At 38.4% G+C, this 23,109-nt stretch overlaps 1 protein-coding gene across 2 annotated transcripts in view; it reads left to right on the top strand.

Annotated features, from left to right (window-relative positions):
* atp13a3 (ATPase 13A3) overlaps positions 1 to 23,109 on the top strand; it is an 88,581-nt gene that overhangs the window by 27,630 nt on the left and 37,842 nt on the right. For both annotated transcript variants that reach the window (XM_049465734.1, XM_049465733.1), the window contains exons 3-13: positions 10,480 to 10,576; positions 12,761 to 12,934; positions 13,565 to 13,744; positions 14,781 to 14,851; positions 14,957 to 15,040; positions 16,642 to 16,711; positions 17,940 to 18,074; positions 18,250 to 18,322; positions 19,712 to 19,843; positions 20,005 to 20,187; positions 22,729 to 22,886. In XM_049465734.1, coding sequence (XP_049321691.1) covers positions 10,526 to 10,576; positions 12,761 to 12,934; positions 13,565 to 13,744; positions 14,781 to 14,851; positions 14,957 to 15,040; positions 16,642 to 16,711; positions 17,940 to 18,074; positions 18,250 to 18,322; positions 19,712 to 19,843; positions 20,005 to 20,187; positions 22,729 to 22,886 — 1,311 coding nt within the window. In that variant the 5' untranslated portion in view covers positions 10,480 to 10,525. The remainder of the gene's footprint in view (positions 1 to 10,479; positions 10,577 to 12,760; positions 12,935 to 13,564; positions 13,745 to 14,780; positions 14,852 to 14,956; positions 15,041 to 16,641; positions 16,712 to 17,939; positions 18,075 to 18,249; positions 18,323 to 19,711; positions 19,844 to 20,004; positions 20,188 to 22,728; positions 22,887 to 23,109) is intronic.

The following is a 23,109-nucleotide window of genomic DNA, read 5'->3' as shown; positions in this document are numbered from 1 at the left end:
GAAATGCGCACTCTCTCCGCTTTTAGACTCTTTGGCCCGTTTTTCTGCGCTAAAACTGCGCACCCTCTCCTCTTTTAGTGTTTTTTGCCCCGTTTTTCTGAGCTAGAAATGCGCACTCTCTCCGCTTTTAGACTCTTTGGCCTGGTTCTGACACCTAGCGTTCAAACTTTGAATCTCACATTATAAAAACCTGCTTAACAGCGGGCCAACTTTCATTCTATTTCTAAAATACCTTGCGGGCCGCTCCAAAACAGGAAACGGGCCGCAAATGGCCCGCGGGCCGTAGTTTGGACACCCCTGCAATAGAGCAAGCAGCAATAAAGCAGAAAATCCGCCAGTTTTTTATTTTTTTATTTTTTTATTAAGATTCATACAAAACAAGATCTCAGCAACTTGTTGTAAGCCTGTTAGAGCCCTCATATTATAGTAGATGAGGTCAGTGTCAGTTTTAAGGGAGGAGAAACAAACAATAACCTTTAGAATTAAAGAGTCCCGTCACTGTCTTGCTGTCTTGTATGTTTGGAACTAGATTTTGGCAAAAACTCTGAAAACATCTCAGGAGAAAAAAAGTTGCTGAAGCTCAGCCGCCACACCGCAGGAAGCAAACCACTAAGCATTGAGAACAGAGCGGTCTATTTACAGCACGCTGACCAGTATTTAAAGCAGTCTGCTCAGTACCAGGACACACACTCCCGGCAGATGAGACAAAAGTCTGTACCAGAGAGAGAGAGAGAGAGAGAGAGATGGATGGAAAAAAGCAGCTGCAGATGATCCAGAGCAGAGCACTTCATTAGTGAAAGACTGGGAGATTGTTTTGTTTTGGGCTGTATTGGTGTGACGGGAACAAGCCGTCTTCATTCATCTTCGTTGGCTGGCATAGCTGCAGCAGGTTTAATCCGGACGCGTCTGCTCACTTTCTACCACATGCCTCCAAACATCTTCCAGCAGAACGACAGTGACCCAAAGCACACACTGCCCTCAGAAACGAGGAGTCGCTCGCAGCCGAGCCGCGGGATGTTCTCCATCAGCTCAGTCATCTGATCTAAATCCCATAAAGGCCCTGGAGCTGCTGGAACGACTGCAGAACAGAGCAGGTCCTCGAGGACTGCGCCAGGGAAGATCCCCGCTTTACTAAGTGGATGCCGTGTGCACAGCCTCCGCAAGGTCTCCAGGTATTTAAAGCTCCAAGGCTTGAGTTTTGAATGGGGTCCAATCAGTGCATTTGTTGCCTGTTAATGGATCAGCTCAAATTAATGCCTTTTTTGAAACAATAAGAATATAATCGAAAGGTTACTTCAGTTATTTCAGTAATTCATTTCAAAATGTGAAACTCATATATATTATATTAATGTATTACACACAGAGTGATCTATTTTAAGTGTTGTTTTATTTATTTTTTTATTTTATTGTTGATGATTATGGCTTACAGCCAATGAAAACCCAAAAATCAGTGTCTCAGACAATTAAAATAATATATAAGACATATATATTTATGTCATTGTGGGCAGTGTGCCAAGTCCTGCTGGAAAATGAAATCTCCATCTCCATAAAAGTTGTCAGTAGCAGAGGGAAGCATGAAGTTCTGTAAGATTTTGTGAGAAAACAAAACTGCACTGACTTTGTACTTGATGATAAAACACAGTGGATCAACACCAGCAGATGACATGTCTCTCCAAATCATCACTGATTGGTGGAAACTTCACACTAGACCTCGAGCAGCTTGGACTGTGTGTCTCTCCACTCTTCCTCCAGGCTCTGATGATCACTGATGGTTTGCAAGCTACCCATCAAGCCATCCACTACTTTCATCCACGCTTCATGGCAGGTTTCCTCTTGTTGAAGGTGGAATATGGAGCTACACTAGCGTAAAAAAAAATGTCCATTAAACTCTCAGTTAAACTCAGTAACTCAGTCTGCCAGACCTAAACCACACTAAACTATTATTACTATTACTATCTCCATCTCAAAAAATACAGGGAACGACCAATTCAAACATGATTTATTATATGTCCTCTATTTGTTGTAAATTGTTTGTTTGTGTTTCCTGTTGTTGAGGCTCCTGATGCAATGCATGTTTTACTGCATCTTAAATAATAATACATTTTATTAGGGGTGTGACGAGATCTCGTGGCACGCGAGATTAAAATGGACAATATTTCTCGTCAGGCTTAAACCTGTCTCACGGGGCAAAAAAACAGTTAAGTGTGGACTTTGCAAGAGGGATCTGGCAACCCAGTAGCGATAGAGTATGGTGGCTGAGCAGTGAGAGCAGCTCTCAGCAGAAGAGTAAAATTCAGGCATTTGTATAGAAGATGCTTCTGCTACTTTTAAGTTGTAAGTCTGGCTGCATTTTGGCTCCAGTGGAAACAATAACCAGTAACAGAGTGACCAACAAGACACAAACCATATATAAATACTGTAAGTAAATCCTACACGTGACTGTTTCATAGACAGCTGTACTAATCCCTTAACTCTGTACTGTATTTAAAAACATGTTCTGTCTCTGTTTCACTTCAAGCATAGTCTTAATATGACTGGTTATGGTTCTGCATAGTTAAATTACAAGAGATTTAGGAGAAAAAAACACAAACCATAGTCTTAATATGACTGGTCGTGATTTGCTCTTATTGTTTGCACTATATAAGACCTAGAAAAGTTTTATTTTTATTTTTTATTCTTATTCTTATTTCTATTTCTTATAAAATCAATGTGTGAGAGAAACCAGTCTGTTATGTTTGCGTTATATGATTTTGTCAAATAAAACTCTAATTTTGTTAAGCCATTTTTTTTTTTTTTGACGTTTTCTTTAAACTTTTATTTTTAAATCTCGTCTCGTCTCGTTCTCGTGAACCCAGTATCGTGTCTCGTCTCGTGATTAGTGTCTCGTCACACCCCTACATTTTATTTGTAATGGACTTTACATTTTGAAGAAATCTTAAAGTGCTACAGCATAAAAGGCAATAAAATCAGAAGCAAACATTTAGTAACAAGTGGATAAAAACAACAGAAATTACACACATCAGAAATATAAATAAAAATGTCCTAGTAGACCATTTTGAAAAAGATTGTTCTTTTTTTTTTTTTTCTTTTTTTTCCAGGGCTCACACCTAAACTTTTAGGGACCTAGACATATTTTCCAGGACGTTTTGATAGTGGACAAACCTATATAAAATCACAAAGCATATTATATAGTTCATAAGTCATAGACACACACGTGAGTGAAATTTGCACACACATGCAAACAAATTGAACAAATAAAGAGTTTAGTAGTAAGCTGATGTAAAGGATGTTGAACCCTTTATTTCTGCTGCCACTTCTGAAATAAGTATATTAGACAACATATCACACTGTGTGATTGAAGTAGAATGAGTACAGTGTTTTGCATTTACATTTTATTTTTTATTTATTTATTTATTTTTTTTGCAGGCTGTTTAAAAGCTTCTGGAAGTCTCTATTCTTTCATAGTTAGGATATCTTTCAGGGTTGAGCTCCAAGCTGGAATAACTAGAAAGCAGCTTGATGAATACTGCATACAATTGCTTTATTTCCTTGCATTCATCCAGTAAAAAGCACGAGATGAGAGGGAGGGAAAAGCCAGAGCGTGTGGGTCAGCTCTTCTCGATATTCAAATAAATTGTGTGTGACAGTGGAACGTGGCTGTGCAGTGCTGGCCCGGCTGCTGTAAAATAGTAGGAAGGGCACGGTCCTGAGCTGAATTTCCCCTTTCCGTGGTGTGTGGAGCGGGTGCAGGGGGCAGATAAGATCAGGGCCGGGGGCAGGGTGCAGGGAGCCGGGCCGGGCCGCCGCCATGCTGCCTCCCTGCTGCCCTATTGTTGAGGAGACCGGGCACTGTGCCCTGCCGGCAACCTGAACTGCCTTTCTCTCTCTCTGTTTTTTTTTTTTTTTTTTTTGTCTCTTTTCTCAGTCTTTTTGACTCACTTACAGTCTTTTTTTTTTTCTCTCTCTCAGACACTCAGACACACACACAGTCTGTCTTTCTCTCTCTTTCTCTCTCTCTCCTGAGGTTGGACGTTCTCTAGAGGACAGGACACGAGCAGAGTGTGACTTACAAAGATCTCACCACTAAGTCCCTTCCTGGGGATTTAACCAGATACTGCACACGTTTGCCAGACATCCAGACACCAGGCCTCTGTTCTAGTGGTGGATTTTAGAGGTGTGCGCTTTGTTATCGGTGACCAGGAAATTACAGGTTTCTTGTAATGCAACATAATGAACAGTGAGATAAAGTAGATAACACGTACAGTGCAGAAAAAGCCTTTACTAGATTAAGATAAAAAATCATCCTTTATAGCCGTAATACAGCAGTATAATTAAATATTAAATTATATCATGCTATTTTATGGTATTTTTGCGACGTGACAAAAAAAACACTGAATTGAAAAAAACAAACAAAAATTCAAGAATACACTACTGCAACAAAATAAAATTTTTAAGTTATTACTGCATATATGATATGACATGGCACACCCCTAACAGAGATATAAAATATCTACCGTATTTTTCGGACTATAAGGCGCACTTAAAAACTTTTAATTTTCACAAAAATTGACAGTGCGTCTTATAATACGGTGCGCCTTTTGTATGGATTTTACTCGTCAGGTTGTAAGGAGCAGTAAACACACACTCCGTGCAGCGTTATAGAGAGTTTCAGTGCTATACAGAGTCCAGAGCCGTGCAGCTCCGAGGCTGAGCAGCAATAGCATTAGCTAGATGCTAACCGCTAAGCTAGCTAGCTTATTCACTGAGATCAGTATTATCTAAATTTTACTCGTCAGGTTGTAAGGAGCAGTAAACACACACTCCGTGCAGCGTTATACAGAGTTTCAGTGCTATACAGAGTCCAGAGCCGTGCAGCTCCGAGGCTGGAGCAGCAAATAGCATTAGCTAGCTTATTCACTGTTCAGAGATCAGTATTATCTAAATTTTACCCGTCAGGTGTAAGGAGCAGTAAACACACACTCCGTGCAGAGCAGCAATAGCATTAGCTAGATGCTAACCGCTTAGCTAGCTAGCTTTTTCACTGTTCAGAGATCAGTATTTTCTAAATGTAGCACTTTTAATACTGCTGGAGCAGTATTATTAGAGTTAGATGCTAATCGCTAAGCGTTCACCGTTCAGAGGTGAGTTATCGGCCTGTAAGTCTGTGCTGCTTTGCCTGGCTAGCATTAGCTAGATGCTAAGCGCTAACTCTCTCAGAGGTGAGTTTTATCAGCCTGTAATCTGCTTGTTTACAGTGTTAAAACAAGCTACGGGGGACGAATCGCTAGCTAATATCTCACTGTCTTACCAGAACACGCAGGATTACTCAGTGTAACGCTGTCGTTTAAGTTTGGGTTAACTTTACTAGTTTAGGGGACTAGCTAGCGTGCTAGCGGATAGCTATGCTAACGCTGGTGCAGCAAGCCTTAGTGGACATCTGGAAATCTAAGCTTACTGTAAATAAACTGAAGCACGTTACTCACCCAAATAAACAGTTTTCAGGAGAGGAATCTGTGTAGATTAATATCCAGCACTCGTTTGACTTTGAAAGAGCTAGATTTATATATACTGAGACGCTCCACCGGCAAGCGACCACCCCCGGTGGGGGAAGGGAAACATGGCGCCACCCCTGTTCACTTTGATATAGGCACCCTTTCTAGTGTCACTTAACGCGCCTTATAATGCGATGCGCCCTATGTATGGAAAAATAGCAGAAAATAGGCGTTCTTTGATAGTGCGTCTTATAATATGGTGCGCCTTATAGTCCGAAAAATACGGTATATACAAAAATGTATGAGTTATATAAGAGTATATAAGGATTTTATCAGATTTGTAATAGAAGTCAATGATTCAGATGTCATGATACTAATAATAGTACACTCCATATATCTCCATATATCCAGCATTAAAGTAAAATAAATGATACTGGACAGATATAATCTGTCTCTAGTAGATATATATTGGGAAATGAGAACAGTGTGACTTTTTCTTTTTACTAAAAACAGTAAAATAAAAAAAACAAAAAAAAACAGTAGTACCCTGATGTGATAATTAGGGGTCGTGATAAAGCACAATATTTCAGGGTATAATATCGTTCACGAAATTCAGAATTTTGGCGATATTATTGCGTAGGATACGATATTACACACCCCGAACATTAAAAAATACCCCACTTGATTTAATAACATATACTGCAATATACAAAGTGTCAACTTTAAATTGGCATTCAATGAGGTTTCTCATCATCTGTATGTTTTTAGTTATAGCTAATGTCTAAAAAATCGATACATCATTTGTGAATCGATTCATCGATTCAGAATTGGCTGGGTCTCAATCAAGATGCATCTAAGAATCAAAAATATAATCCCTCAATACATACCCAAGGCAACTATGAGCACTTAATGCTTCCCTCTGCTGACAACTTTTATGGCGATGTGGATTTCATTTTCCAGCAGTACTTGGCACACCGCCCACACTGCTAAAAGTACCAGTTGGTCTTATATAATATAAATATAAATATTCCCCCCCAATATTGTCCATGTCTACTTGGAAGCCTATGTACCTGAATCTTCCTGGGCTAGTATGTGACATTACATTACATGTAAAGGCCGGTGCTCCCCCTGAGCCCTTAATTATTATTATTGGGTGTTTTCTGGGCCGTTAATCTCTGAGGGCATGTTATGTTTCCGCTCAGAGCAGGGGTATGATGGTGTGGTTCAGCTGCCCTGCCCTGCAGCTCTGGTATTCAGCTTCTCCAGTGACAGGAGGCAGCGAGGAGCCACCATTTGCTGGTCTGGATGGTTTCTGGGTGGATGTTGTGGTTTGGAATGAACACCTGCTGTGTGTAATGGCTGTGTGAGGGACGGGCAGGGTGATGTTTGTTCAGGGTGAGGAGGATAGTGTTCAGTCTGTTGTTACGACCACAGCATTTCTCTTTTAGTATTAGCTTAACATTATTTTGTAATGTTGAATGAAACAAAAGCATTTTTATCAGGAGAGGTCAGCGTTAAAACAGTTAGCATTGCAGCTAACCGGTTTCAAGCCTTCTAAAGCTGACTGCTAGCATCGCAGCTAACTCACAGCTGAATCACCGCTAGCTTGTTTTAACACACTAAACACACAGGCTTCAGTTTGACATACTCCTCTCTGAATGGCGAAAGAGTTAGCGGTTAGCGGCTAATCCTAATGCTCTTCCAGCAGTGGTATCTGGGGTTAGCAACACGCTACAGTTCTATATACTCTCCTCTGACCAGTGATAAAGGTAGTGCTTAGCGTGGTTAGCAGCTAATACTAATGCTGCTCCAGCATTAGTGCTGTAGAACTAAACTGAAACTCCTGTATAACTCTGTACTTCAGCCGAGTGCCTGTACTTCTCCTTAATACCTGACTGGTAAAATTCATACATACAAGGAGCAGCGGATTATAAGGTGCATAAGCTGACTATTTTTGGGAAAATTAAAGGATTTTAAGTGCACCTTATAGTGCAAAAAATACGGTACACGTGGGCCTGCCTGCGCTGCTGAAACCAGGCCTAGTCAGTAGATCTAATTTGCCTTTTGTAGATGTGTCGTGAGAACAAGAACAATGGGAATTTTCTTTTCTTATCCTGCAGCCCGTCCTATTATGTGACGTTTTGCATATGTAAACATTGCAAAGACAGTGCTTATAGGGTAGTGCATATAGGATATATTGTGCAGCCGTTATTACTGTATATATAGAGGTGTCTATTTTGCTTAACTCAGGGTTTCTTAACCTGGGGATTGCCACCCCAATGGTGTTTTGGTGTAGTCACTGCGGAGGTGCGACAATAAAATCCAGGGATTTTTATTCAATGTTGTCATTTTTTATTTAATCAGATTGATTTATTCATCTTTCTGCTTAATTTGATTCAGGGTTGCCAAGTGTCATGGGTCAGCACATCAATATTTGCGTTAAATAAAGTTAAATAAAGTGCCATTTAAAAAGTATGTGTAGAAAATTGAGCTTGGATCAGTAAACGTTAACTTATAGAATTTCTTGCCATTAAAGCATTTTGAACAACATCAAAGTATTACTATATACATGAGGTAACCGCATGGCCTCCATCCACATGGTTGGGCACGTGTGGAAAGCTGTGCACCTCAGTCCAGCACAGTTTTGCAGCACACATATTTCCAGTTACAGCTGAATTCACACTTTAAATCTCATAAAATGCTCTTATTGCTTGGTTAAAGGGCCGATTACTGTTGTTTTGCTGTTTTTCTCCAGTTTTGAGTTGAGCTCAGAGCTGACTCAGCTATTGATTGGTCCGGATGTGAGACAGCACATGGGTGGTGACATCATGGCCCCCAAATTGTTTAATATAAAAACATATAGTGCCGAAAAAAAGAACATTTGCAATGTAAAATTTTTCAAGTATCGTGCAGCCCTATCTAGTGTTTTGCTAAATGGTGAACCAGGCTGCATGTGTTGCAGAATAGCTGAGCTCCCTAATCTTCTGACTTGCCATGGACAGTAGTTACAGATTCCTCCCTCAGACAAAGTCTATTGCCTATTCATGCAGTGTACTGTCTTGAGAATCTCAATCAAAATGACAAATGGTGTTTGTCCAACAGATCTAGTGTGTGGGGTGAAGGGTAGTTCTAAATTACTCAGTTCCTAAATGTGATGTCACGTTAAGGGAGGAGCAGCCAAATGACTCATGGAAACCTATGATTCCTGACACCAAACTCTTTCAGCTTATTCACAGAAAACGGATGGGTGGATTGTTTTTTAATCAGTTGAGACATAAGTGGGAATATGAAAGCACACAAAAAGTGAATTTTGCCTAATATTTCTCATTTAAGAGGCTTGGGAAAGCGATGGTGGACTGTGAGATGGATCTTCTCCTGTGTTTTGTCTCGTCCTCTTCTGTGAAGCTGAGTTATAAGACGAGAGGCTCTGAGACGCTGAGGCCACTGAGGTCATATTCCAAATCCTGATCAAGAAACCTGCAGTACCCAGCAGCAGCAAGTCATCACATCTTCGTTATCTTATCCTCTCTGTTTCACTAACTGCAGCTCAAACTGCAGCTTTAAAAGTGTCAGAGTGTCTGAGAATATAATGGGATGAACTTGGAGTATGGCTGTATATTGGTGTAAATCTGGAAATGCAATAATTATCAAGATACAATCATTAAGATTTAATATTTTGCAATACCGTAGGCAAGGCAGTATATTGCACACAAAATAAAAGCCTCTCACATGAGCAGCAGTTGAGTGTGCATTTATTTTCTACAATAAATCTCTCAGTAACTCAGCACATTACTATTACATTAATATTCTAGTTTAAAATCATCCAGACTACCTACTAGTATAAGTATAGTATCTAGTCTGCAGGTGTAAACCACACTACACCATTATTCTGTCCTCTTCCCAAAAGTAAAATTAAGCATTTAGAAAAATATATAGTCATGATTTTCTCTGTGATTTAGAATATTAGAATATATTCAGAATACTGTTACAATGAATACAATACAATTTAAGGAATTGGCAAAAATAATAATTGTTTTTAACGCGGATTCTTTTATTTACATTTAAATATCTATCACCAAAATATTATGAATGTTTGTGTACCAAAGTACACAATCAATAATACCCCCCCATCCCCCCCTGCTGACATCCAACCATCTGCGTCTCATCGCTATCAGAGGCAATCAGCTCTCCCTCCTGTCCCGCCTCTAAACCCATACATCACCCAGTGCCCCTCTCAAACTACTCCTTCTATTTTTTAGCTAAAATCAGGGGAGTCTGCTAAAATCACTTTTTAAGGAAGAAAAATGTGATTAATTGTGAATTATATTGTGGTAAATAATATCACATATCACATTTTTTTTATATTGTGAACGATAAAATATCCTGAAATATGGTGCCACATCACCCTGTTCTCATTTCCCATTATATATCTACTAGAGACAGGTTATATCTGTCCATTATCATTTATTTTACTTTAATCCTGGATATATGGAGATATTTGGAGTGCATTATTATTAGTGTCATGTTTGATCATTCTGCATCATTGACTTCTGTTACAAAAGTGTATTTTGGATTTTTTTTTTTTATTCAGTGTTTCTTCATATCGCCAAGACTATTGTTATCGCGAAAATACTACGAAATATCATGATATTTTTTAAAGGCTATATCGCCACCCCTAGTGTAAACTAAAGTGAAGTTTTTACTTTTATAAAACGTCCAAAATCACACTCAGCTTGCCATCCAGCTGCAGAGGTCACGCCAGGGACGTACAGGAAGGTGTGTGTGAGTGTGTGTGAACCTCTGTGTGTAGCAGAATGATATGACAGCTGTTATGAGGCGTTCCACACTTCACACAGTCTGTATACACACACACACTCCCTCTCCCTCTCTCTCTCTCTCTCTCTCTCTCTCTATCTCTCTATCTCTCTTTCCATCTCTCTTTCAGTACCAGGCCGTGTTTAATGAGCATTTCTGTGTGTGCCTGCAGGTCAGCAGCAGTGTCCAGTGGAGAGGAGGTGGATCAGGAGGGCGTGATGGAGAAGGAGGAGCTGAAGATCGTTAATAAAGGACTGGAGGATGAGATGGTGAGCTTCTTACCTGGACCTTTTTTTGTAGTTTTTGTATTTATATGTATTCTATTAATTTGAACTTACAGGGATTGGACAATGAAACTGAAACACCTGTCATCCTTTTAGTGTGGGAGGTTTCATGGCTAAACTGGAGCAGCCTATTGTTCAATCTTCATTAATTGCACATTGCACCAGTAAGAGTAGAGTGTGAAGGTTCAATTAGCAGGGTAAGAGCACAGTTTTGCTCAAAATATTGCAATGCACACAACATTATGGGTGACATACCAGAGTTCAAAAGAGGAATAATTGTTGGTGCACATCTTGCTGGAGCATCTGTGACCAAGACAGCAAGTCTTTGTGATGCATCAAGAGCCACGGTATCCAGGGTAATGTCAGCATACCACCAAGAAAAGCCAACCACATCCAACAGGATTAACTGTGGACGCTGTAAGAGGAAGCTGTCTGAAAGGGATGTTCGGGTGCTAACCCGGATTGTATCCAAAAAACATAAAACCACGGCTGATCAAATCACGGCAGAAATCAATGTGCACCTCAACTCTCCACCAGAACTGTCCGGCACCACAATAAATTATTGTGCTGTAAAACCAGGTGTTTCAGTTTTATTGTCCAACCCCTGTGTTTTCATATAGGTTGTGTGGATATAAGACTTAAGGTATCTGCAAGGGCAAGTTCTGTGATTGCACTATACAGGTGCATTTCATAAAATCAGAATATCATTGAAAAGTTACTTTATTTCAGTAATTCAGTTTGAAATTTGAAACGCATAGATAGATAGATAGATAGATAGATAGATAGATAGATAGATAGATAGATAGATAGATAGATAGATAGAAAGATAGATAGATAGATAGATAGATAGATAGATAGATAGATAGATAGATAGATAGATAGATAGATAGATAGATATGTACTTTAAAGAAAGAAGTAACACAAAAAGCATACACAACAGAGTCCACACCCAGGTACAAAAAAAAAAAGTGCTAAATGGTGCTTATTAAGTACACACATCAGGTATTAAGCAGTCTAATTCCAGCAAGAACAAATGACCTGCGGAACCTCTCAGTCCTGCAGCAGAGAGAGAGGAGTCTATCACTGCGCCTGCTCCTCTGAGCTGCCAGGATCCCATGCAGAGGGTGTCTGCTATTACTGATGATACACTCCATTAAACACCTCATCCTCTTCTCCACTAACTGACCCACAGAGTCCACTTTCCCGCCCATTACTGACACACACTTCCTTATAAGCTTATCCAGTCTGTTCCTGTCCCTAACAGTAATGCTGCTTCCCCAGCAGGCAACACCAAAGAAGACAGCACTCGACACAACCGAATGATAGAATGTGTGCAGAAAGTCTTTACACACATCAAATGATTTAAGCTTCCTGAGGAAGTAAAGCCTGCTCTGTCCTTTTTTTATATGCTGCACTCGTCTGCACTGACCAGTCCAGTTTGTTGTCCAGGTGGACTCCGAGATACTTATAGGACTGAACATTCTCAATGATCTGTCCATCGATGATAACAGGCTGATGGGAATGTTTCAGTCTCCGGAAATCCACAATCATCTCCTTGGTCTTCAGTGCATTGAGGAGAAGACCTTTTCTTCTACTCCAGGCTGTAAAGGCAGCAACAAGATCTCTGTACTCTCTTTCATCCCCACCTCTTATACATGCCACCACAGCTGTGTCGTCTGAATATTTCTGAATGTGGCAAAGTTCAGACACATGTTTAAAATCAGCAGTGTAAAGAGTGAAGAGAAATATATTATATAGATGTATTATATACTTATATATAGATGTATTAAACACAGAGTGATCTATTTTAAGAGTTTATTTCTTTTATTGATGTTGATGATTAAGAAGCTTACAGCCAATGAAAACCCAAAAATCAGTGTTTTAGAAAATTAGAATATTACATAATTAAGACCAATGGATACTTTGGGTACTTTTGGCAGTGTGGTCAGTGTGCCAAGTCCTGCTGGAAAATGAAATCCTCATCTCCATAAAAGTTGTCAGTAGCAGAGGGAAGCATGAAGTGCTATAAGATTTTGTGGGAAAACAAAACTGCACTGACTTTAGACTTGATAATAAAACACAGTGGATCAACACCAGCAGATGACATGTCTCTCCAAAGCATCACTAATTATGATAATCAATTTTTTTTTTATATCCGTTGTCTCGCAGGAGCTGAGCGGGTACCGGCTGTGCCGCTGGAAGCTAGCGCTGGTGGCAGTGGGGGTGTTGTGCACGGGGGGCTTTCTGCTGCTGCTGCTCTACTGGATGCCTGAATGGTGCGTGAAGGCCACCTGCACCCGCACCACCATCAGGGACGCTCAGGTGGTGCTGCTCCGGAGTACCGTAAGTACCAGTCTGTACAGCGCAATTATGATAAAAAATAATCACCTTCCACTATCAGATCAGGAGAATCTCTCACTATCTTTAATAAACTCCTGAAGACTGAGCTCTTCAAAGAGCACTTACTCTCCTAACACCTCTAACTAACTACTTTCTACTACCAGATCAGGAGAATCTCTCACTATCTTTAATAAACTCCTGAAGACTGAGCTCTTCAAAGAGCACTTACTCTCCTAACACCTCTAACTAACTACCTTCTACTACCAGATCAGGAGAATCTCTCACTATCTTTAATAAACTCCTGAAGACTGAGCTCTTCAAAGAGCACTTACTCTCCTAACACCTCTAACTAACTACCTACTTCTAACCTCATTTCCTTCTTCCCCTCCTTTTTTTTAAACCTTAAATTCCATTGTCCTCTATTAGTAATGTGCATAATTTGGATAAAAGTCTCTTCTAAATGTAATGTAAAGTAATTTCAGCCACTAAATTAAGAAATTTTGTGTAATAAAAAATGCTTTAATTAACTTTATTTTGGCAGATGTGAATTAAGTGTTTGTGAACTACAGTAAATAATCTGTGAAATTATGTTTGTGTGTGTGTGTGTTTTTCACATTTTTTCATGTGAATCAGGATGAGTTTAAGCGCTGGTTCCGGGCCAAGGTGCGTGTGATGCTGGCCCCAGGAAAGAACCCTTACATCAGCCTGGACTCTAAGACCGCCACGCCCACCGCCAACGGCCACATGCCCCGCCCCTCCGACACCCCAGCCGAGGGGTTCATCAGGAAATACGCCGAGTACCAGCCTGTGCAGGTAAACACACACACACACACACACAGACACACACACACACCGCTGTCATGCCATAACATATAACATTATTTATATATATATATATATATATATATATATATATATATATATATATATATATATATATATATATTATTGTTATTGTTATTATTATTTTTATATATATATATATATTTTTTTTTTAAGTGTTTACTATTAAAGATTATATTAAGGATTATATTTCAGGACGTATCATCAGATATTAAGGAAACATAAAAGCTAATGGCAGTAGATTCTTATCAGCCAGTATGTTCTTATCTGAACTGTGTGGTACGTCACAGTAATATGTGTGGGTTTTAGCCTCGCAGTCTCCCCACCCCCCATTCCCCCAGTCCCATTTCCACACCCCTGGTTGTTGGGTGTATACATCCTATACAACCTCAAAAGCTGACAAACTGGCCAAAACGGGTCATCGCTGAGCTTCAGTAAGGTTGCTGATCACAGCTAGGTCATTTGGGCTTTTAATTTAATTTGGGATTAATTGATGTGATGTGAATATTAATTAATCTTCATAACTAATTAAATTGAAAAATGTCAAACTTTCTGTATTTTTTTAGTCTTGTGGTGTAATGGCTCTATTTTAAAATGATTTAAGTATGACTTTTTAAACTAGTAAACATATAAACGTAATATATTAACTAGGTTAGCAAAATGTTCAAGCTCGGTTACACATGGCAAACTTTTGAATAGACAAAAATGAATGAGATTCATTATTATAAAATGATAATAAAAAAAAAAAGAGATCTGTCACGTAACTTTCTCATCTCTCGGTGTTATTATCTGAACATCTGTACATCACACCCTGTTATGCAGTGTAAAGTATTAGAACTATGCAGAATACCAGTCTGTGCAGGCAGCGTTTTGCCCCACGCCTAACCGTGTCGATCAGCGTGTTCCTCACACCTTCTACACCTTCTCCATCCAGCTCCAGCGCTCTGCTGAGTAACTGCTGAATTCAGCTTTTTTCTGTTTTTGTTTTTTCTCTCTTTCTGCTCAGATCCGGTATTTTACGCTCCATAGCACAAAGTACTATTGGAACGACGCCATCCAGAACTTTGGAGTATTGACGTAAGCAGCCTGCTCTCCTGCTGTTGAGTTGTTTCTCCTCTGAGTGTAGGTGTGTGTGTGTGTGTGTGTTAATGCTGTGTGTTGTGTTGGGTTGGATTGGTGCAGGGGTCTGGAGGATCTGGGGTTGAGATATTCCGGCCTCCACTCGGAGCACAGCGGCGGCCTCAGCCAAGACCAGCAGGAGTACAGGTACCTCCCCCTTACTGTCAGAGACACGCCCTCCCCTAACAGTTACTGTAACCCATACCCCCACCCCCCACCCACCCCCAACACACACACACACCTACACATTTTCACAGGCCTTCAACCAGTCTGTTCAGTTTAGAAGCATTACACACACATACACACACATGTTACATATATGTAAATCAGCTACAGTACATCAGATTAGAGCTTGGATCAGGCCCAAAAAATCCGACCCGACCCGAGTCCGAGTCCCTGCACGTTCTGCCCGAGCCCCACCCAACCCGACCTATAAAGTGTTATTATGAGCCCGAGCCCTAGCCAACCCATAAACTGGCTGTTCAGAATGATGTTAATTAACACTAAAACACTAAAGGAGCACATACCTATTATTTAATGTTTTTTTTTAAGAATAGCTGCACACAGCGCTGCAAGTCAAACGCGGAGTTAAACTTGTAACTTACAAGGTTATAAAAGTTTTACAATTTTCATTAGAGTTTAATTTTATTTTGTTTTCACTTTTTCTCCTTTATTCAGTTAGTTTTCATTCATTTTATAGTGGGGTTTGCTAGTTTTTATTAGTTTTTACACATCATATCAGAGAGCTCAATTTGAGAAACACATAAACAAACTTAAAAACTCAATAAACTTTACAGGTTTCACTAATTTTCACCAAAATAATAACTATATGAGAGAGAGAGAGAGAGAGAGAGAGAAAGAGATTTATTAGTTCAACTGTTCAGGTGTATGAGCTACTCACAGGTATTTTTAACAGTGTGGTGTTTATTCCACAGGATCTCCTGTTTCACTATAGAACACATGCTTTTATCTCCTTCGCGCTCGTATTATAATCCCATTTTGCAGCTTTCTCAGGGTTTTCTGCCGTTATTTCACAGATAGCGACTCCCCGCAGAATCCGGCACCGCGCACAGTAAAACTTAATAATAAATAACAAACATGAAAACAAAGGATTTTCTATCAGTAATTTCAATTTGTTTAATTAGTTTTATGAAAACACAATGCAGTTTTTATTAGTTTCAGTTAACAAAAATGTTTTTTCACTTTCAGTTTTAGTTATTTTGTTCGTTTTCGATAACAATAATAATTGGTTACTTAGCTACATTGTGATTATCACACTAGAGCTTTATATAAAATAAAAATATAATTAAAAAACAGATGCCTACATCTCTGACTATTTTCTGGAGCCCGACCCGACCCGAGGAATGAGGTGGGAAATCTCGACCCGACGGGTTCGGGCAGAGACCCTAAGGAAACCTTTCTAAGGGCAAATAAGACTTACTGGGGTGCAGTATAATTGTGATTAACTGCACTGACTGGTGTGATTAATCACAATTATTTAAACTTAATTTAAACATGTTGTACATTTGTCTCCTCTTCTAGTTAAAACAACATCAACTTTCCCATTGAATGATTATCCTTAGTGTAACCCAATAAACATGATGCTGGTTAGCGTAGTCATGTTATCCAGCCCATTTAACTGGCCTCGGAAAGCTTTTTCAGAACTGTGAGAATCTCCAGTAATGGTAAAAAATATAAATAAACATAAGTTAATAATGTGCTTCTTTTTCTTTCTTTTTTTTTTGCAGGAAATTATTTTTTGGAGTGAATGAAATTGCTGTGAAAGTGCCTTCCCTTTTCAAGCTGCTAATCAAGGAGGTAGGACAGTCTGTCTCTGTTACAGCTGTTTAATATTTAATCCATATAAACCTAAACTTATACCAAACACTGTCTTACATTAACCTTTTTCTGTGAGGAAGAAACGAAGAATGGGGTCAACATGGGAGATTTTTTTATTTTTTATTTATGCAAATATTATATGTCGGCTGAGAAATAGGACTTTTATTTTGTCTTGAAGTTATAATCCAGAAGTTATGATAAAATACTATAATTGGGGATGCACGGTGATATCTTAATTTTATTGGTATAGACTGAAAAATTTATTTGTATTTAATTATTTATTTTTGTATTTTTTTTTTTTAAAAGGACACTAAACCCCCTGATCTTAGCTGACTCCACCCTCAGCTCAAATTTTAAAAATGCTACAAAACAATAAGGGGGCACTGGATGATGTATGGGTTTAGAGGCAGGGCAGGAGGTAGAGCTGATTAATTGGCTGAGCTGCAGCAGCAGCAGTGTACCTCTGATAGCGAGATGTGAGACGCAGTGGTTATGGGCTGGGGGGGGGCGGGGGTTTTATTGATTGACTGATTTGCATGTTGTGATGTTTGATGTGTCTGCGTACCAAAGTACACAGAAACATCATTCTCACTTATAGCACAACTAAACCTGGGAGGAGCTGCAGAGGCAGAAAATAACATACACAGTAAAAGTGTTTTTTAAAGATTAGGAAATGTTATAGTTATAATATAATTATTTAATTAGATATAATTAGATCTTTTTTTAAGAAGGACTGGTATGTTTTTTCAGCTATTAATAAAAAAATTATCATTTAGGGTTTATTATATGGCGAATATTTCATATACTTCCAATATTTGTTGGTGTATTTATTGTATGCCAGGGAAGGACCAAGCAATGGCTGCACTGTTTTATGTATTTTTATTATTTTTTTCAGTTCAGTTATACCATAGTGTATAGTCTTTCTGTAAGTTATACATATTTAAAACAGCATCGGCAGATATATGCGTGCCTAGGTTTTCTACGTTGTTGCGTCACTAATTATAATAGTAATAAATAAACCTTTATTAACAATGTTAAATTAAAATTGAAACAAAAATCCACGATCCTTTATAAAAATAACTTCAAAAGCCATAAACTGAATATGTAGACACTGCATCATTTTAATTGTTGTTTTTTTTTAACTATTAATTCTATTAAAACATGAATTCTCTTCTCACTTTTTTTTTTTTTTTTAAACTCCTCTCAGGTCCTCAACCCCTTCTACATCTTCCAGCTCTTCAGTGTTATCCTGTGGAGTGCAGATGAATACTATTACTACGCTATGGCTATAGTGTTAATGTCTGTCATATCGATAGCTGCCTCTCTCTACACCATCAAAAAGGTGAGCCACTGAATTCTGTTAGTTTATTGCTGAGAATTATAAACAGACAATGTCTTTCAGTAGCTTGTTTAAAGTGTTGTAAATCTGTAGGAAAGAATATGATTAATGATGTTGATAAATGGTGTCTGAATGATTGATTGTCATTTGTTTTTTTTTTGTGTGTTTTTTTTTATAGCAATACGTCATGTTACACGACATGGTGGCTGCCCACAGTATTGTGCGTGTATCAGTCTGCAGAGCTAATAACGGTAGGTTTTATTTTTATATTTATTTATAAACCCATCTGTTTTCTTCATTCATTCAAATAATTAACTTTATTGACTTTTTATTATTTGTATTATTATTATTGTATAGGTGTGTATATGTGTATATAATGCACATAACTTATATATAGTTTTTTTCTTTTTTTAATATTTTTTATTAAAGATTAGTAAATGTTATAATTATTATAGAATTATATATATATATATATATATATATATATATATATTTTTTTTTTTTAAGCAGGGTGGTATGTTTTCAATTATTTTTCAAAGGAACACATTTCAGCTATTAATAAAAAGATATGATTTAGGGTTTAGTATATGGCAAATATTTCATATATTTCCAGTATTTGTTGGTGTATTTATTAAATGCGAGGAAAGAACCAAGCAATGGCTCCTCTGTATTATGTATTTTTATTATTTTTAAAGTTCTATTTAGTTCAGTTATACCATAGTGTATAGTCTTTCTGTAAGTTATAAATATGTTACATACATCTGTTTTCTTCGTTCATTCAAATAAATAACTTTATTGACTTTTTATTATTTGTATTATTATTATTTTATAGGTGTGTGTATATGTGTATATAATGCACATTACTTATACTTTTTTCTTTTTTTATATTTTTTATTAAAGATAAGGAAATGTTATCATTATTATAGAATTATATATATATTTTTTTTAAGCAGGCCTGGAATGTTTTTTAATTATTTTTCGAAGGAACACATTTCATCTATTAATAAAAAAATATGATTTAGGGTTTAGTATATGGCATTATTATTATTATCATTATTTCATCACGTGCAAGATTTAGCCCATTTTTAGCTGATTTCACTCTGCCGTCCCTGAAAAGAATGATGTTTTCTGAATAAAGTGAAACAGTTCTTTTTATTCTGGCTGTCAAAAACATGCACAAAACTACTCACAATTAGCTTAAGGGGACATATTACGCAAAATCACTTTTTTTTTTTTAGCAAATTGTAAATTAAAATATTGATATATTAATGAAGATTCCTGTAAAATGCACACTTTAGACTTCTGTACCGATTTTTGTAGTTTTGCATGCCAGGTTTTTTTTTTTTATTAAATATATATTACAGTTATGGTGATTTAATTACTGCTAAATCAGGAGCTGTATTATATAAGGCGTGTTGGTCTGGATCCTGAGCACCAGCGCAGTGAGGCTGGATTACCTGGCTGTAGAGCGGCTGGCGCAGTGGGCTCTGCTGTGATGAGTCAGCAGTCTGGCCATGGTGCTCGGGAGCGTGGGTAATGAGGGAACTGCTGAGCCAGTCTGGGATACGGATGCACTTAATCCCCCCCCCCCCCTCTTTCACTATTAACCCCCCCTCTCTCTCTGATTTTCCCTCTCACAGAGATCGAAGAGGCGATGTCCACAGATCTGGTACCCGGTGACGTCATGGTCATCCCCAGCAACGGCACCATCATGCCCTGTGACGCAGTGCTGATCAGCGGAACCTGCATCGTCAACGAGAGCATGCTGACAGGTAACTGCACACGCCTCAGCATTACATCATCATTATTATTATCATCATCATGGACTCTGCTGACTCATATACTGTACCGTATCTACTTTACCCTGATTCACGCCGGCTGAAGTCCTCTCATATCAGATAATACCGTGGGTTTTATCTCTGCTCTGTCTCAGGCGAGAGCGTTCCCGTCACCAAGACCAACCTGCCCAACCCGCCTCCGGGAGAGAAAGGGGCGGAGGAGGACCAGGTCTACAGCATCGAGGAGCATAAGAGACACACACTGTTCTGTGGAACCAACGTCATCCAGACCCGATTCTACTCAGGAGAACTGGTCAAAGCTGTGGTGGTCAGGACCGGTAGGTGGCTGTATGAACAAAACAGGTATTTACATGTATTAAGTACATGAATATAGGGCTCTGAGTGGTCCAGCACTGGGATCAGGTGATTGCTGATTTGAATCCCGGTCATGCAACTTGCCGTCAGCTGCTGGAGCCCTGAGATAGCACAATTGGCCTTGCTCTCTCTGGGTGGGTGCAGTAGATGGAGCTCTAAAATAAATTATCCCCCTCATCACTCCTAGAGCGATGTGGATCAGCACAAGGCTGGTGTCTGTAAACTGTATCAGCAGCAGTTCAAAAAGAGACAGAGTCTGACTTCACATGTATCAGAGGAGGCGTGTTGTAGTCTGCACCTTCCTGGTGTGTTGGAGCATCACTAGTGATAGGGGTAGTCCTAACGAGTGGGTTGGGTAATTGGCTGTGTTTATGGGCCATCAATATACTAAAAAGAAAGCAAAGGTACTGGAAAACCCACTAAAAGGTGATGTCAAATCAAGAATTTGGTCAATTTAATGGCAAATTCACCCTACCAAAATTCCTGAAAGATCACACACTATCAGCTGTTTAAGCTGAATTGTAGTCTGCTAGTGTAGATTGCCCGGGTATATTACCCACATAATCCTAGTTTTGTACTTCTTACTCTATACATTTGGATTTGACATTTGACATAAAGGCTGTAGCTTTGAGTAAAGGTAAAATAAAAAAAAAAAAAATCCTCTTTCCAAATACTTGTAGACTTAAATGTAAGTGTAAATACTGAGCTACATTCAGACGAGACAACTGAACACTGCTCTAAAGTGCTTTATCCTGTGTCTCCCAGTGATCTTAGCACTCTGCTTATTTTCTGTATTCTCTGTTTTTCCAACAAAGGAATGCGTCGTATCTTTCATCATCTACAACTCCAGCAGTTTCATCCACTGGCTGTGTTTTTCAGCCCGGTCTCAGATTGTTGTTTCTGTGCCTACTGTGTCCTGTCCTGCAGAGTGCAGAACTTCACATGTACCTGTAGATACAGTGTTTAAAATTTCCAAAACTACAATCCACTTCCAACAGAGCCAGATTTAGAGCTGCTGTAATGCACAGCACATACAGTATTATCTAATGTAACTATCAGTTCAGAAATGATCTTTTAAAAGTTTAACATATTTGGGCCATTTCACCGAATGGGTGCCATTTCTGTCCCTAGAAAATTACATGTGTAAATGTGCATACAAAATAACTTAAAAATACATTTTATTATTAAGCACAGTGTCTTGTACATTGACCTAATTGCAAAATTAAGATATGTAATTAAAAAACTAAAAATAAAAACTACGTAGAACACAAAAAAATAGCATTTATTATTTGTAAATTATAAACTTTACCGTGAAATATAATTATAAAAATCATTTAGTGCAATTTTTTTTGCATTGGTGTGTGACTCCAAATCTACTAGACTCCATCGATGCGTTTAAAATATTTTTCATAATAAATCCATTTTATTAAAGTTTAAATACATATTTTAGTTGTGTCCCTGGGTTTCACTCAGTCCTGTTACCGTAACACATTACCCCATCTGAAACATCTGGAACATACTACAACAGGAAGTCACATCTACAACAGGAAGTGACATCAGCTATTTTTTCTGACGATCATGGGAAGACCAGAATTAAGTTCCCTCATTAGTTTTTTTTTGTATATTTGATTTCATTGTAACTATGGCTGAGGAGCTCAATCTCAACACTCAGTCCTGTTACCTAAATTAATTCTTACATCTTATTTGTTTATTTTTAAAATACAAATTTTGGGAAAATCACTTGAATGTTCTCAGTGTCCTTATGCTATTAGCATAGCCGCCATTTAGCTATTTTTGTGTTTTTGCTAATTCTATGCCAAAAACTCATTCCATAAAACGTAACAGGAGTGAGTGCCAGTAACAGGAGTGAGTTCGATTAACAGGAGTGAGTGCCAGTAACAGGAGTGAGTGCCAGTAACAGGAGTGAGTGCCAGTAACAGGAGTGAGTGCCAGTAACAGGAGTGAGTGCCAGTAACAGGAGTGAGTTCGATTAACAGGAGTGAGTGCCAGTAACAGGAGTGAGTTCGATTAACAGGAGTGAGTGCCAGTAACAGGAGTGAGTGCCAGTAACAGGAGTGAGTTCGATTAACAGGAGTGAGTGCCAGTAACAGGAGTGAGTTCGATTAACAGGAGTGAGTGCCAGTAACAGGAGTGAGTTCGATTAACAAGAGTGAGTTCGATTAACAAGAGTGAGTGCCAGTAACAGGAGTGAGTGCCAGTAACAGGCGTGAGTTCCATTAACAGGAATGATTTATGTCATAAATATCAATTATTTGAACATGCAGTCAATCATTTCTTTAAAATAAAGACAATTCTTGAGAGAAAATCAAAGGAAATAGTGCACTTGCTTTTAAACATGCTTTTTAAACGTTTTGTAATTATTTTTGGCTTAGAAAGCTTGTAAAAAATTAAGTAAAGCTGCCTGAGATTGACCAGTATATGTGTTGAATCGTTAAATATATGTGTTTTTCGATTCAGAAATGTGCTGTTGTCTTATTTTCCAGGCTTCAGTACAGCTAAAGGTCAGCTGGTTCGCTCTATCCTGTATCCTAAGCCCACGGACTTTAAGCTGTACAGAGATGCCTATATGTTCCTGCTCTGTCTGGTGGGAGTGGCTGGCATCGGCTTCGTCTACTCAATCGTCCTGAGCATTATGAACAAGGTAAAAATGAATCCCAAATGTTCATTATAAGGTTGACCACTAATACAGCATGATTAGCGTCATGTTTTTTTCAATGTAAAGGTGCACCTTAAACAATTAGAATATCATTAAAAAGTTAGTTTAGTTCAGTAATTCAGTTCAAAATGTGAAACTCATATATTATATAGATGTATTAAACACAGAGTGATCAATATTAAGTGTTTATTTATTTTATTGTTGAGGA

The sequence above is a fragment of the Astyanax mexicanus genome, chromosome 16, assembly GCF_023375975.1.
Source record: "Astyanax mexicanus isolate ESR-SI-001 chromosome 16, AstMex3_surface, whole genome shotgun sequence".
Taxonomy (NCBI): domain Eukaryota; kingdom Metazoa; phylum Chordata; class Actinopteri; order Characiformes; family Acestrorhamphidae; genus Astyanax; species Astyanax mexicanus.
Note: the sequence above shows the minus strand (reverse complement) of the source record. Positions and strands in the feature narration are given on the sequence as shown.